Source organism: Phalaenopsis equestris, unplaced genomic scaffold (genome assembly GCF_001263595.1).
Source record: "Phalaenopsis equestris unplaced genomic scaffold, ASM126359v1 Scaffold000002, whole genome shotgun sequence".
NCBI lineage: Eukaryota > Viridiplantae > Streptophyta > Magnoliopsida > Asparagales > Orchidaceae > Phalaenopsis > Phalaenopsis equestris.
Window position 1 is genome coordinate 47,422,343 of NW_018164444.1, and position 16,803 is coordinate 47,439,145.

At 37.8% G+C, this 16,803-nt stretch overlaps 1 protein-coding gene across 2 annotated transcripts in view; it reads left to right on the forward strand.

Annotated features, from left to right (window-relative positions):
• The window catches only part of LOC110026029 (ABC transporter F family member 3), a 76,772-nt gene that overhangs the window by 40,045 nt on the left and 19,924 nt on the right, over positions 1–16,803 (forward strand). For both annotated transcript variants that reach the window (XM_020726781.1, XM_020726790.1), the window contains exons 14-15: positions 7,237–7,323; positions 7,554–7,641. In XM_020726781.1, coding sequence (XP_020582440.1) covers positions 7,237–7,323; positions 7,554–7,641 — 175 coding nt within the window. The remainder of the gene's footprint in view (positions 1–7,236; positions 7,324–7,553; positions 7,642–16,803) is intronic.

Genomic DNA, 16,803 nt, shown 5'->3' on the forward strand with positions numbered 1-16,803 from the left:
CTCATTGAGAGAAAGACGAAAAAAATGAGAGCCACACACAGGGAAGCCACCTCTTCCTATTTTATCTCCTAGCTAGTATATAATTGTTGTTTTGCTTGCTTAGGCTTATCTTTTGATTAGTTCCATATTTCTATCAGGACAGTCGCCTGTGTTCGTTTTCCCCTTCGAGGGCTATATCCGAGGGATTGAGGGTGCTCCAGTTGTATCTCTCTCACGAGGCTGTGATTATTTTCCTCCTATTTCCTTTTGCATCCTCCCACATCGCTCCCTGCCATTGTATGTCACTGCAGCCGCCCTCAACAACACTCAAATTGTTGTTTTCTGCAGCCTTCAGCCTAGCAGCCATCTCTCCCTTCCTTCCATCATTGTTGCAGCCTAAAACACACCTCCTTCCCGTTGTTCCAGCTCACCCACCATGTTGCTGCCACCTAGGACAGCCAGAGAACACCTAATTCAACTCCTCGTTGCCACCATATAACAGAACAACCTACTTATTGTCCCTGCATTTTTGAACCCCCTCACTGTCAGTAGCATCCCCTTGTTCTCGTCACCCTAGCCAGTCATTCCGATCCACTTAGCCTACCCCCATCACACTTGGGATGCACTTTAGTGGTGTTTGTTTGTGTCCTGCTCTTGTTTTCCTCCTTTAAAGTGCATTGGTTGTAACCATTTATTTGCTTCAAATAGTAATATTTGCTTTTCTATTATGGTTTGTGGTTACTCCGGTATTATTTGATATCAAAGTTGCCTAACCCTGCTCCTATCCCATGTTTTCCTAGCATCTGCCTTATCCCTCCACCAAAAAAATTTTTTCCTACTCCCAAACCATAGCTAAAACTTTGGCCTAACTCAAAATTTCCCTTGTTGATTTTTAAAATCAGCCACCCTAAATCTTTTTTTTACTCTCTTTCACCACATACTCCAAACTCTAGCATGCTAACAATGAGATACATGCTTGAGCCTACTCGGGAAGAGATACAACGAGAGATATGTCGAATTCAGTGAAAATTGGTGAACATTGGGGATGACACCCAGGAGGGACTTACCCTCAATGGTAACAGGGAAAGCCAAAGAGGAGATGGACAAAAATTTCAACACTTTTCAATGGGAGGATTTCGGTGATGAAGATGAAAGATCACGACGTTTCAGAATCCATTATAGAGGAGGCCTAGATAGGAGACATTAGTTGGAGGACACAGTGACTACAAAATCAAGGTGAATCTACAAGAGTTTTGAGGGAGTTATGGATCCAAATGAATTTATTGATTGACTAAATTCTGGTTAATAAATCTTCGAGTATAAAAATGTACCAGAGGATAAACGGGTAAAATTTGATGCTATCAAGTTGAAAAAGTGTACCTCTTTGTAGTGGGAGAACCTACAACAACGGAGGAAAAGAAATGACAACAATAAGATTATCAAGTGGGAGAAGATGAAGAAAGCAATGCGGAATAAATACTTTCCATCTCATTACCACTAGAACATGTTTATGAGGTTCCACCACCTACAACAGCGGGACCTTTCAGTGGAAGAGTTCACGACTCAGTTTGATCACTTCCAGATGAAATGCGAGCTGAACGAGTTAGAGGATCGCATTGTAGCCCAATACAACGGGGGCCTGAAGCCTGTTATTAGCAATGTGATACAGCTGCAATTATTAGTCTCTTGAGGGTGTCCAGGCCTTATAACTTAAAGTGGAAAGACACCAAAAACAGAGCAGACCACCACCAACAGTTAAAAACCACTCGCAATTGGAGATACCAACAGGAGCTTACCTCAGGGAGCGGAGAAATCTTGTTTAGATAAGGATAGAGCCATTCCCAATGAGAAGAAGTCTGAGAAGAGTAGCATGCCTACTACAGTCCCTAGCAGAAAGTGCTTTAGATGTCACGGATTTGGGCACATTGTCTCCTGCTGCCTGACGAGTCGAGTTGTATTCTTTGCTGTGTAGGGCACCGTGGAGAATATTAGAGAAGAGGAAAATGCTGAGGAATCTAGTGAGGTGTATCATCTGCCACCGGATGAATGAGAGGCATTTGTAGTTTGATGGGCCCTACAGACTTAGGAGATAAGGGATCCGTAGTGGCTTTGCCACAACATATTCTACATGCGCTGCATGGTGAATGAAAACATATGTAGTCTCATCATCGATGGAGGGAATATCAAAAAAGTGACGTTTACACAGATGGTGGAGAAGTTGGTTCTCAGGACTCAACGACACTCACAACTAGGTCAACATTGATCGAAGGTGCTTAGTGGAGTTTTCGATTAGAAGCTAACAACAAGATCAAATGTGGTGCGGCGTGGTCCTCATGGATGCCTGCCACATTTGGTTGGGGTGACAGTGACAATTTAACTGAAGACTTGGCACAACAAATTTAAAAACACATATTCCTTCGCCAAGCATGGGAAGCAAATATTCCTTCTTCAGCAGAGCAACATCAGTGGGATTCTTTTTGGTGACAGTTGGGGATGATAAAACCGAGACAACAGCTCCAGACACGAAACATGCACAACATACGACATTTCAAGATATCACGGTCGATACCTTAAATCCAACTCCACTACCATACGGTGTCAGTTCAGGTTACATCCACTTCAGATTTGGTTAAGTCTACCATGGATTACTTTGGGAGGCGAGACACACAGACTTAGTTCAATTATATAGCAAGTTCCAGAAGACGGGACTGATGTGGCTGTTTGCTCGTGATTTGGGAAAGACCCTCAGATGCCTTGGAGGACGGTGCAGTTGCTAGTGGGATACAAGTGCTTTTAGGACTGCAGACGAAGAACTATAAGCTTTGACGAATTAAGTCAAAACTCCCCCAACCCGAGGAGACAGGCGCGGGGCTTTCGAGTTGGGATGCAGGTAATTGAAGACCGTTGAACCGACTAGCTTGGTAACTCCCGTTCCAGTCCCCTGCTGGATCGGGCTGGACCTGCCGATCTTCTTATGAGCGGGAGATATTGCGCACCCCCCCTCTTCCGTGTGTCTGTTTACCGTCCAAAGGGGAAGTTGCACCTTTCTTATTTATCTCCTAGCAAGTCTATAGATGCTTTTTTTGCTTAGGGTTAGTTTTTGATTAATTCCAGATTTTAGATTTCTGTCAGAACAGCCGCTAACGTTTGTTTTCCCCTACGAGGGATTGGGTGATGCTCCAGTTGTATCTCTTTTTCGATGTGGTGACTCTTCCTCCTATTCTCTTCTGCATTCTCCCACGTCGCTCCCTGTCATTGTATATTGCTGCAGCCACCTGCAACAACACTTCTATTGCCTTTTGCTTTGCAGTTTTTAGTCTACTAGTCGTCTCGTCCTCCCTTCCAGCATTACTGCTGCCCAAACCATACCTCCTTCCCAACTGTTCCAGCCCACCCACCCTGCCGCTGCCACCTAGGCCAGCTAGGGAACAATTCTTGGTGTTTCGCCGCTATCCACCCAAACTCCTCGCTGCCACCATGCAGACAACAACCTTCTTGCTGTCCCTGCATTTTCACACCTCATCCTCACTGCCACTAGCATCCCCTGACTGCTGCTACCATCGTCAGTTAGTTCAATTCACTTAATTGGCCCCCACCACCCTTGAGTTACAGTTTATGATGTTTGTTTGTGTTGCGTTATTGTATTTCTCCTTTCAAGTGAGTCAGTTTTAATTGTTTATTTGCTTTAAGTAAGAATATTTACTTGTCTATTATGATTCGGGGTAACTCCGGTATCATCCATAGAAGCCAAATTCCATGTAATTGGCGCTAATACATCATTTAAAAATCTCTTAGGCATGCCACTACTTCATGAGAATGGTATGGTTCCTTCTACTTTTCATCAATGCATGTAATACTTAAGGGACGGGTAGGAATTTAGGTTTTTTGGTAATATACAACCCTTTATTGTTCATGAAGTGTAATATGAAGATGTTCTGTATTTCTTTTCAAAAGAATTTCTTTGTCGCAATGGAACTATGCTTGCATTAACTTAAATCTTGGGCAATCAGCTTGCTTTGCATTATACATGTGCGCACAATGTGTTGACAATGGACTTATCTAGATGAGGTGGAAATGATATGTTGGATCATACTTTTTTTTTTCCCTTCTTTTTTCCTCTTTTTTAGTTTTTTTTTTCTTATGACTCTTGTTTTTAGAGAAAAGGGGAGATAAGAGTAACAGAAATGAAGAGACCGTAAGAGGAAGTTTGGTTAGTAGCAGGATTTAAGCAGGTTTGAATAAATGATTTTACTTGATCCTACCAAATAGTCATAGTGACAAGTTAAAGTGCTATAGAAACTCAAATCCCGTATCTTATTGGTATTGCCGTAAAGCACGAACTTCTCTCCTTCACACCGGTATCTTCTCGGTATTGCGTTGAAGCACAAACTCCTTTCCTTCACACGCCATTAGTGTTCTCAATGCCTTCTTCGGATGAGATCTCATGCAACTTCAACATTGGGAGAACTCACAAGTTGAGATTCAATCCATCTTTCTCTCCAACATATTATCGAACCATGAATGTACGAGCTCAAAGGCTTAATTATAGGGGGAGATAATGTGAATGTCATAAACTTCTTTAGAAATTTTATGAATAGAAGAACGTGGCAAGCCCAACATCTGGGCGTACCAAATTTTGCATTCCTTTACAATTCAAGAAAGTTATTCTTAAACACATAGCTAGATATGGAAATAGTGCAACACACTGTGCCCATACAACCATATATATTGAGTTTGTCTGAAAAATGTAAATGAGCTACATGCTCTTTTTTCATTTATAGTATAACATATATTATATTTTGTCAATGCTTGATGCATAGTCTTGTACATGTTTTGTACCTTTTTGACATATTAATGCAAAGGGCAACTTTCATGATTGAGATCACGTGTGATTTTCTGCTTTACATGCCATGGGACTCAATTTTGCCTTCTTCTACGAGCTTAAGCCGGGAGTCCTTTGGCTTCTTGACACACTGCTAGTCTCCATGATGCCTTCTCTAGCGAGTTCTTGCCTCGTTTCTTCGTTCGCACATTATCATATCCATTGATGTTTTCTGCAATGGGTGCTTGTCATGTCTTCTATCTTCTCTTTCATCAAGGGCCTTGGGATGGTTGGTGAGAGGGAGGACTGTAGAGATGAGATTGGGCAAGGGGAAAATACTGGTTGGGACCAGGGTGAGAAATTATTGAGTGGAGTTTGATTCTTTTTCTTTCCAAAATAAGTAGAACCGATTGTCATGCTTGGGGACGAGGACATTTTTTATTTATTTTTTTGTTTTCTTTTCTTAAAGTTTGGTTAACATGGGCTTGTACAAATTTTCTCTCCAATTCATGGATGTGGATAAATTAATGTATCTGATAATTTTATGAATTAATCTATATATAGGAATAAAAAATTAAGTGCTTTATTTAAGTAAACTGTTTGGAGATATTTATTGTCCGATTAACATTTCCTAAGATTTCATGGTGATCAATGTGCAACCCTTGGGAAGTTGTATGATCCGAGCAATTTTTTAGGAGATATGAGTTTTACGGGAAAAAAATATAGGTATGGCCAGTTATAAGATTTAGAAAAGATATCATTATTTTTAGCTGATATAATTCTCAGATTTAAAGTTCGAATATAGATTGCTAAAATCTTATTGCAGATATCAGACTTTAGCTATAGAACTAAAAATTGAAGTATGGACTAATTTTGACTTTCCATTTAGATGAGCTAATTAAAGTTGAGTATATGAGCAAAGTTATGGTAAACATGCTCTCATATAACTTTGTTAAAAAAATTACTATTAATGCCAAATTATTGAAATTACCAATTGATTGGCATCTTAGAATTATAAATGCAAGATTAAAATGCTTTTTTGATTAAATTTATAGGAATACAATAAAGTTCTCACAATTCTTTTTGAATCAAGAAATTATTTTCTGTCAAAGCACATGGTAAAACTTTTCAAATATTACCCTGCTGATTATGCAAACAAGTATTAAAAAATATTAAATTATTAACAATATTGAATTAAATTTTATTTCCGAAGAATAGATCTATATTATGTGCTTACCATGAACTTTTGATTTTGTCAATAATATTTTTTTGTTCATTAGTACGTTTACATGGAATTATTGAAACCTTAAATACTGTTTGATACATAAGCAATATTATATTCGAAATAATAGACATATATATGCCTAGTAATTTATCTTCAAATTTATTTCGGATGCAAAGAAATTAAATCACAACTAAGCGCTTAAAAATATTTTAATAAATTGACTAAATTTTAATTTTGCCTTCTTCTTATTGGTATTTTTAAATACAGCAATGTGCATTTGGTGCATGCGTAATTCGACTGTTAATTAAATTGTATTGACTTTGTAGGTGTGGCAAGCATTGTTCTAAAATCAATATGTATGAATTAAGAAGAATAACGCTTAGGCCAAATACCATAAGACTGTCAGTGCAAAATAAAATGAATGGCAAAATTGCACTTGTCCCAAAGGTATTGGGCTGCTTTATCTTTGAACACTTTTCTGTAAAAATCCTTCATTTGTGTCCAAAAAAGTTCATTTGTGTCCACAAAAGTTCTGTTGATATAACCACTAAAACGAGGAGTCAGTTTTAATCCAATATGCGTTCATGCGATGACCAGTGTTTTCTGGATGGGCTGGAAATATCATAGAAAAATATGGAAATATCAATTGAACAGCTCAGTTTGGTACCCAGAATGATCCACATCTGCGTGGTGACATGGTATTATAACCATTTAAGAATATGTGTGATTTATGGCTCCTAAATTAACATTTCCATCTATCCATTCATATGCCTAACTCTATTACACAGACTTCAACACGTGTATAATACGAGTTGCAATTTCTGTTGTGAACTAAATAATATGATGCATAGTTTATTGTGCTGTCTTTTGGTAATTTTGATGGCATGGCCATAGATTTTAGGGAAAATGAAAATGATGTTGGCATAAAATCTTTCACATGCTTTTGGGGAAACTAGACCACCTGCATGCAAGTATTTTCTGGCTTTTTTTTTAACATCTTTGATAACTTAAACAATGCTGGTGAATAACTAAGCTTGCTGTCATGAAATGCTGTTTAAGTTCCTTACTTAGATGCTCTATTATTTATTTCTCTTTGGGTTTCAATCTGATCTAATTACATGTTGATTTTGACATATAATTGTTAGTTTTGGACAATTCCATTGCTGTGCGATGTGCAATGCTTATACCATTCATTTTCTCTTTTATGTAGGTACGAATGGCTGTGTTTAGTCAACATCATGTTGATGGGCTTGATTTATCTTCAAATCCGCTATTGTATATGATGCGCTGCTACCCAGTAAGAGCAGAATATTCTCTATTTCTTATTTATTTCATGATTTCATTTCACAAAATGTGATACAGACTTAAAACATGTTTACTTTTATCACAAATTAGCATTTTATGTATTTGAGATGATCAATAGAAAACCTCAGTTTTTAATATATTTCTTTGTGGAAAACATTTAAAAAGCCCTTGACGCATGCTTATATATTTTTCAGAGGTTTGATCTAATCATGGCTGTTGCAGGGAGTACCTGAACAAAAACTGAGAGCGCACTTAGGTTCGTTTGGTGTTACGGGCAACCTTGCACTTCAACCGATGTATACTCTGTCAGGTAGTTGCTTTTGATTTTTAACACCATTGTGTAACTTTAAGTCTTAGTTCAATATATTACCATGATTATATTGGACATAATGTGCTATTAGAATTTAAGGCTTGGTTGTTTGGTTCCTTTAATGCTATTAGAATGATGTAATCAAAGTGCATTGCACAAAAAAAAAAAATAATAATAATAATGCTTGTGGATGATAGACCACTAAATACTCAAATTTGCTTTCCTTATGTGCAAACTAGAAAATACGAGACTTAGAAGCCAAATGATAATGCAATGATCAAATAAATTTGAATTAGTCTATGAGAACTTCAAGCAATGCAAATTTATTGAATAAGTGTAATTTATTCACCATAATTGGAATTCTGATTACATTGGATTTGAGTAAAATTGCAACTCTAGCTAGTAATTAAAGTAGCTTAGGGAAAGAGTTCATCAAAGTAAAGGACATTTAGGTCTCGTATTAGTGCAAGGAGATAACTTCTCCTAAAATTAATCTACCACGCTTAGACCGCACTCAAAATAGTCACACATCCAACTTGCATATTTAAGATTGAAAATTAGTTTCATAAATTATATTGAATTGAAGTTCTATAATTACTACCTGAAGTATCAATTATAAATCTTTGGGTTGCTCATTCTGGAAAGATAAAAAAAAATTGGCTAAAAATTCTTGAATACGTTTCCAAAAACTTTATTCACAATCTCATTGGGATAAGAATAGCCTTGAAATTACTGGTTATTTGCTCATGCATGACCATCGTCTAAGTAGGATAACAAACTAGAACAACAAAATGTTAGACTAGCCTGTATGGGAGGAAAATTCCTCATAGAATAACATCACTCGAGTAAAGGGTAAGGTCAAGATAAAGCAGCCAAATAAGATCCTCATTAAATGGCACATGAGAACGATCCAGCCAAAAGCCACAATTAATGGATTGTTGGATGAAATCCTCACTTTTGTCAGAATTACATTGATAGGAGCTGAAGGTGCAGACTCCAAAGTGGCCTATTGTGTTTTTCCTGTAGTAGACACTTGAGAAGCCATAATTGTCTTGGCACTCATCATCTTCTCTATTTTTCTTTTCAGTTTGGCAATATGAGCATCTTTTGCTTGAGCAGTTGGCCAAGCTTACTGGTAGAATTCAACACCATCGTTATCCTTAACAATTTTCTTCAGGCCCTATGAATCCTTAGAGAATCTGATCCATAAGTTACGGGAAGACAATCTAATCTACCTCGTTGCCATTTGATTTATTAGGAACGACTCTACGTGCTTTTGTCAATAAGATCATCAAGGCTATTCTTTTAATGCGCAACTGCTTTAATCTGAAATATTTGGTTAGTTTGGGCTCAGAAGTTTCTATGAAGTCATTTACCAGTCTTATCTTTTGAAAGGATAAATGATTTGATAGTTTTGGCAGCCGATTAATCTTGAACTTTAACCACAGTGGTCCTATGAATCTGATGCTCTAGTACTTATCTGCGTCTGTTGAGTGCTTTGGCTTGAGGAAATTAATCTATTCGTGATGTAGGTGTAACTGCTGTCTTAACTTGGTCACAAGGACTTTTTGGTTTCCTTGCCCATTCTCCGCATGTGCAAGGTAGCTAGAGTAGACTAAATGGCACCATATCCTGCTCTTCTACCTTGGGGGACACTTACCTGAGAGTAAGTGAAAGTAACCCTGTTACCCTTTGTTAATCCTTAGTTGAAGTTCCCTGATCTTATAGAAATTGTGTCCAGGACCTCTAGGTCATCAGAAAATGATTGAGCTCTTGAAAGTGACATCTTCTTGGATTTGATTCTCTGGTCTTAAATATCAGGAATGAAAAGCGAAATTGTTATGATGGCGCCGAAGGACAATTTAGTTTTTATTAACCTAAGGGCAATTAAGTTATTTATTATTGTTTTGTATAAATATGGCTAATATGTTTAAGATTAGAGTTATGCGTGAGATTATTGTTGTGAGTCTTAAGGTTAGTGTTTGGGAGATATTACCTATTTCTCGAATTGTAGGATTTGGGAGAGATCACCTACGTCTTGAATTGTAGGTGCTTATCTTTATGTATTTGTGTTGTGTTGTTTGGCTTTTCTGAAATAAAAGTATTTTGTGTCCTAATTTTTATGAAAAATTTGTTTGGATCGTATGAAATGGTATCATAGCAATCGATTTCTGGGAGATCGCTGACAGGATCTCGATGAACAGAGCTTAAACTCATTCTACCCTAATTGAAGCCGACGGGATCTCCGAGCACAAGCGTACAGGTGTAAGCGATGACGTAATCATGCATGGGATCGCGATAAAGCCGTGGTAAGAGTTAGCTGGGTTCAGAGCTTTCGTCGTCCCGATTGGGTCGCAACGTCCAATGTCGAAACAGTCATATGATTTGATCGACAACCTAGTTAAATTAAAATCCATATCATGACGTACAGAAGATTGTGGGCATACATGAGATACAATCACGATGGAGCTAATTGGGAAGCGATCAGAGGATCACAACGTGCCTCAATTTAGTTGCCTCAATCTAGTTGCGATAAGAGCTAAGTAAGAAGGCCACGTCGGGAATCTGGGCATATAGGCGATGCAGTCACGATAGAGATAACTGGGCACCTCTCTTACCATTGCGATTCATTTTTTTTATGAAGCATCACGATTCAATTCGGGACTTCTTTGATCTTCGAGGACACCTTCCTCAAAGCTCTGGAACCTATGACTTCCCACCTACCTGCGACAGCCATCCGACATTTTCACCTCTAATTTTTGCCATTCCTTCAATCTTGGTCACTGCCGCTCAGGAAAGAATATAACGTCTCGGCATCAGGCTAACCATAAGAGGACTCTTTAGTGTACATACGCGATTTAAACCAAGGACGGGCTTACTGTCTCGTGATACAGACACGATTCATACTATCTGGAAATCATCAATGCCATTTCAACATACAAGTGTTTTAGCCTTTTGTGATAAAAAAAAAAAAAAACTTTCCGGGGAGTAATGGTGACAAAAAAAATTGATGCTCTAGAAGAGATGTTAGACAATGAGATGAGCTACATCAGATATAAAATAAGGAACGTTTCTCAGGTATGGAGGAGCGTTTCTTGTTTATGGAGGGGTTGTTTGAGCGGTGGTGCACATCCCTGGAAGAAATGACGAAGAAGATTATAGAGTTTTTTGCAAAGCTGTGGTGCCTGTAGCAGGATCAAGCAATGTCTTGAGTGGATGTGAGATGCATCAACTAGAAGTATTCACGAGACATCATAGCAGCGTTGATGCTTTAGGCAGAAGTGGAGCTCCAAGATCAGTGGAAGGAATTGAGGCCAATCTGAGTGGCAGCCATTTGAAGTAATTGTGGCATCATTGCATTACGATAGTGTCACTATTTTAGGAGGATTTGGAGTTATGACACACGAACACGAACACGGGGACACAGACATGTCACAACACAATTCGAGGACATAACATATATGAAAAAAGGACACAACACATTTTGGACTTGTTTTTATATTTAATTAATTATTAATATGAAATGTATTTTTCTATTATTCTTTATTGAAAATATCACCGCAAATTATGCAATAATAAAATTTAACTTCATAATTTCAATTTATATTATAAAACCACATGTTTTTAAAGATTAATTTTTAAAATTAGATATAAGATATTTCAAAAGAATTTACTCAACTTATAAACCAACTTGTCTACTAATATTTAACCTATGATTACAAAGAGGAATTACTAATGTTCGAGGATGCATCATGCTAAGCTCACATCTGATGCAGTGTTGAGGTGTGACCCGAGCATGTTCAAGCTTAAAAAAAATTCAGATATATATTTTGTAGTGTTGGAGAAGTGTCCAAGCTTGTAGGACCAGTGTTGGTGTTTGATACGTGTCCAATACAGATACAACACATTTTTTGAAGTGTCGATGCGACATAGATTTGGAGTTGCAGGATCAAATGAAGGGATTGGAAGAATGATCAATCATCAACACTTGGAAGGAATTGTGCGACCTTCGAACGACTGAAATGAATTGAAGTAAGCGAGATTGAATGAAAGAATTAGGAGCAGATTCGTGCGGCAACAGGGAATGAGCGACACCAAACAGAGTGGGTTTGTCATTCGGGGTTGGAGAAAATTACTTTGAAGAAATTCAGCCTGGAGCAGAGAGTCATGGTGGGTGGGATCCCGATGGAGAGTTGCATCCAACTGTGCCAGTGCTCTTTGCAACGACAAGCTTCAGGGCGAAAGGCGATTCAAAACTAAGGATGGGAACGGGATAGGCGAAGAAGAGTAGATGGTTTTATAAGGGATTGATTTTGATGTTGTAGCATATTCAGGAGGGCGAAAAGATAGTGCTTTGTGGTGATCCTGATCCCAAGTTTTGCAAGACTTAGGTAACGCTGGAGACTATGGAGGGGGAATAAGCAACAAAACCTATTATTACCAGCAGATTCACGCTGTTCGACAAACTTTGTCTGTTGAAAACATTGAGGCTGACGACAAAAAGGCGCGGTACAGGTGGCCAGGTGATTCACCACATATTCCTGAATAAGGTACATACATACCACTTGTAAAAGGAAGATGAACAACACTTTTAAAGCAGGAAATCAGAAATTGCAATCTCCAAAATACTCAAAATAAAGAAAAACTCTAATCAAAACAATAAAATAACAAAATATAAATAGTTTCCTCTCTAAAATTCTAATTTTAATTAAGTAAATATTAAATATGGGCTTGTTGTAAAATAGTGGGAAAGTTCTTTCATCTTGTTTATAGATCACAAAAATTCTCCCTATCATGATGGGATTTAGTCTTATTTCACCATCATGTGTTCGCGGGATCGATTCCTGCAATTGCGGGAAACCCATGATCACGAAATATTAAATATGAGCCCTTAGAGGTTCGAGTTTTATAATTATATCATGTCAGTAATTCTGGGAAAGGTATTTAAGAAGCGGTCTTAGCGGGGAGATGGTGTTGGGATAGCAAGGAAAGGGGAATATGGAGACCGGTGGTGTTTGGAGGGAGTAGGAAGAGAAATCTGTTGTTGGCAATAGATTGACATCGATCGACGACTGTCTTGGCTGAAAACTGCATGACAGATTACAAAGCGACGCGGTACAAAAGTCGAGGAGGTTCACCACTTGTATTTGTATAAGTTAAAAACACTCCACTTGCAAAAAAGAAAACGATACAACACTCGTAAAGCATGAAATTAGAGATTACAATCTATGAAATACTCAAAATAAAACAAAAGGCCCCTCAAAATAAGAAATATAATTCTCAGCCACCACCCGATGCTGTCTAGGACTATTCTTACCCTTTTGTAGTACTTATTTTATTACTCGTTGAGTAGTTACTTATATTATTGTTCACGTGTTTGAGTTACTTTTGGTCCAAGAGTCCATGTAATTCCTTCGAAAGTAGTAATAAAATTGTGTCGTTTGAGTCGTGGTTTGGGTTAACTCCGGTATCAACCATAAACCACTTTTAGTAAGGTCTTTTTTATCAACTGTGAACAAGAAGAGGTTTGCATGCCCGTCTCTGCAGCTTTGGCTTTTTTATGGGCAAAGAATTTTCATCTCATTGAGATTCGGTTTGCGTAATAATTTTTTTTGAGCGAGTAAGCTTTGAACAAATTTCTAGCATATTTAAATTATGCTATATCACAATTTATTGGGGATTTTTTATCCTTAGTACATTAGTGCGATCTACTATTTTTTTAGCCAAATATATTAACTAGATAATGATACGAGCACAACAAAGATGTTTAATAAGAGAAGCTAGAGTGAAAAGAAAAGTGCAAATAGAAAATAAAAGATAGAATAATTATTTGGATCTTCTAGCTTGAAGCATTGTAAAATAGAAAAATAATGATAAATTTTTCTTTGATTTCTGCCCCCTTATAGTATAAAGATTATGAAAGTATTTTATCCACTAGAGAGCTGACACCTGAATGGTGTAATCAGAATTTGAATCATGTTGTGATAATATCCATTATTTTGTTCACTAATAGGAATATCAAGCCATTTCTAGGACTTGTAGATGAAATGATCAACACTAAGAGACGTGAAGCAGGAACATCACCTTCTTTCTCTTGAGGAGCTGAACTTAGATCCAATTTTTTTTAGAACAAATTGAACAATAGAAATGTGATTTTCCCACCAAAGAGTCCTCATTTGCAATGTTGTGCAACTTAAATAGAGGATTGTTAAGCTTGAGATGGGCCTTGAAACATTCAAAAAATTTATTTCCAAATATTTGGCAAGAGTAGTTTGATAACATGTTTTTAAATTATATCTTTTTCCAATATTTGAATGACGGAGACCCCATCTACACCTCCTTTTGAAAAAGTGCAACAACGTTCAATTTCACCAAAACTCTAGTCACAGAGGGTCTAGCAAAATGAGTTATTGCAATATCCAATTGTAAATGTTATCCAAATTTTGAATTCATAGTGAATAATGCTGATTGGTAGAAGTAGTGCAAACAAATTCATGGAAAAGAGCTTCAAACTAGAGTGACATTGGGCTCCACAAAGCAGCCAAATTGGGAAGACCATTTTAGCATGCTCATCGGGAACTTATTAATATAATAAAATTATTGTGAGAATAGTATTATATAATATGATTTTTAATGAGAGCTTTATGATAACATGTCAAGGGTAAATGAGCCCAATAGAGTAGTCATTTAATAATTTTAGATTTGAAGTGAATTTGTGAATTAACTCTATACTTAGATGATCCATAGAGAATTTACCAATAAGTATCGAGAGGCCTAATAAGCATTAATAACTTTTCATCAGAAAAAAAGAGTGGTCTTGCCTTAAAAAATTGATTTTTTAGAATTTGATGAAAAAAAAAGTGGAGAGTTATGAATTGGGGAAGGAAAAATATTCATAGCATGCGAACTATGGACAACATTTGCAAGTGAGCGTGGAATTTAAGACGGTGGAGGCTCAACCACCGGGTAGGAAGTATGAGTAGCCATTGAAGCACTAGTGGCTACTAGGATATGAGATGGAAATTCATGGGGGTCTATCAAGATTCTAGGAGAAGTCAACATATGAGAAGTTCGGATGCAAAGGGACTGATGAACTAGGGAGTGGAGATCCTTTAGTGGAGATCAATGAAAGAGCGTGCACAACGACTGATATTAGAAAACGAACGAAATAAATCATTGATGGAATCAGCAAGGACACTATGACTTGGCCAACTGAGGGAGCAATAAATGTTAGACAAGATGTTAACTGACTGCATCGACTTCAAGAAAGTCGAAAACCCTGTCATGATTCTGTATCAAAGCTGTAGTGGAATGGATGAATAAAAAATAATGCCGTAGTTGTTGACAAAAAGGTTGCATGGTAAGATCGATCTCATGACCGGGGAAGTTTTCTCACACAAAAACCTAGCCTCAGGAGAGCCTCGATGACCCTAGGAAATACAAACGAACGAAGTCACATGAAAAATTTATGAAATACCGAGCATGTTGCTCCCATGGGTGAAGTTGCGTGAAACCCTATCCGAGAGCTAACAATTGAAAATATGATAAATTAACAATCTAGTCAATCATTCTCTACTATTATCAGATGGTTGGATTTCATGTCAATTGAAACATTTATCTAGAGTTTAAAATCTTGCAAGTATTTCCATTGATCAAACTTCAAAGTTTCATGAAGATAACAAGATCATCCATTGAGCTCAAATAATAATGAAGAAGCCTAAATTGGTGTTTTTTTGGCATGAAAGGCACTTAAAAGCCAAAGCGTCAACTATAACAGTGATTTTGTTAGAGATATAAGTTTCTAGCCAACAAGACATAATTTAAAAATGCAATTGACATCTAAAAATTAAGAGAGAGACAAGCCTACTAGAGCCCCTAGAACTATCTATGATTTAAAAGTGTTCACGTTAGAAGTTAAAGCTGATTGAACAACAAATTTATCTTATGAGAAGTGAAACTATCCCAGGATTTGTTTAAGATTTGGGGGTCAAAGTTTTCCATAGGTGCAAAATCCTATGGTTAATTACATGTTAGGGCTTAAATGCCTGAGAACACTCTTGATTAAGGATATCTTTTTTGCTTCATGTTGAGATTAGATTAAGGTGCAATACAAGCCCCAGATAATGGTGAGAATATGGCTTGTAAGATAAGCGTTCAATAGATATGAGCAAGAAAATGGAGTTATGTATTTTGAATGGAGAAATTTCTCTGAGGATGGACAAGAATCTAGGCTAGGAAACTAATTGGGAATGCATCAACTCAAAAATCCAGCTAGAGTTCAATGGGGGTGTATCATTGTGAAATTACGCTCATTATTATTTACTTTAATTCTATTTAGTACTTGTTATATTTAGTCATAGTATAAAAAGTGTAATTCATTAATTATAGGTATTTATGTTTATTCCATAATTAATTCCTATTTATGTTTATTCCATAATTATAAGAATTACTTAATTGTAGGAAGATTTCTTTCCTCGTTTTATCTCTTGTACTCGCCTATTTATAGGTGAATTATCTATGTATTTAGCGAGAAAAAAGTATTATTCAAAATTTCACATGGTATCAGAGCCATCTCTCCCGCTCGGCTCGATCACGGCCCTTCTCTCCCTCGATCGTTCTTACTGAGCGCTGCCCTAGTTTTGTGCCTAGCGCCGCTCCTCGATCGTCCGCATCCGTCTGCGCACCGTCAACGATTCTCCCGCGACCGTCCGCGATCGTGCTTCTCCCGCGACCGTCCGCGCACCGTGCTTCTCCCGCGACCGTCCGTGCACCGTCTGCGACCGTCCGCGCACCGTCCGCGCACCGTCCGCGATCTCCCGCATCGTGCTTCTCTCGCGATCGCGATCGCGATCGTCTGCGTCCGATCTTTATTCTCCCGCGACCGTCCGCACACCAGATACCAGTAGCCCGCTGCTTCTCCCAGCCAGTTCCAGCCGAGCACAGCCAGTTCCAGCTGTGCTCAATGACTAAGTACGGCCATGCTTGTAACTCCTCAACTAGTGATGTCACTTCTAGCCACCCCTCCGCGGCTGGGTCTCCATTGCCTAGCAATTCAAATAATAATTATGTCCTCATCACTAGCCACAAACTCACCGGTAAAAATTACCTCCAATGGTCGCAGCCAGTCATAATGTTTGTATGCGGCAAAGGCAAAGATGACTA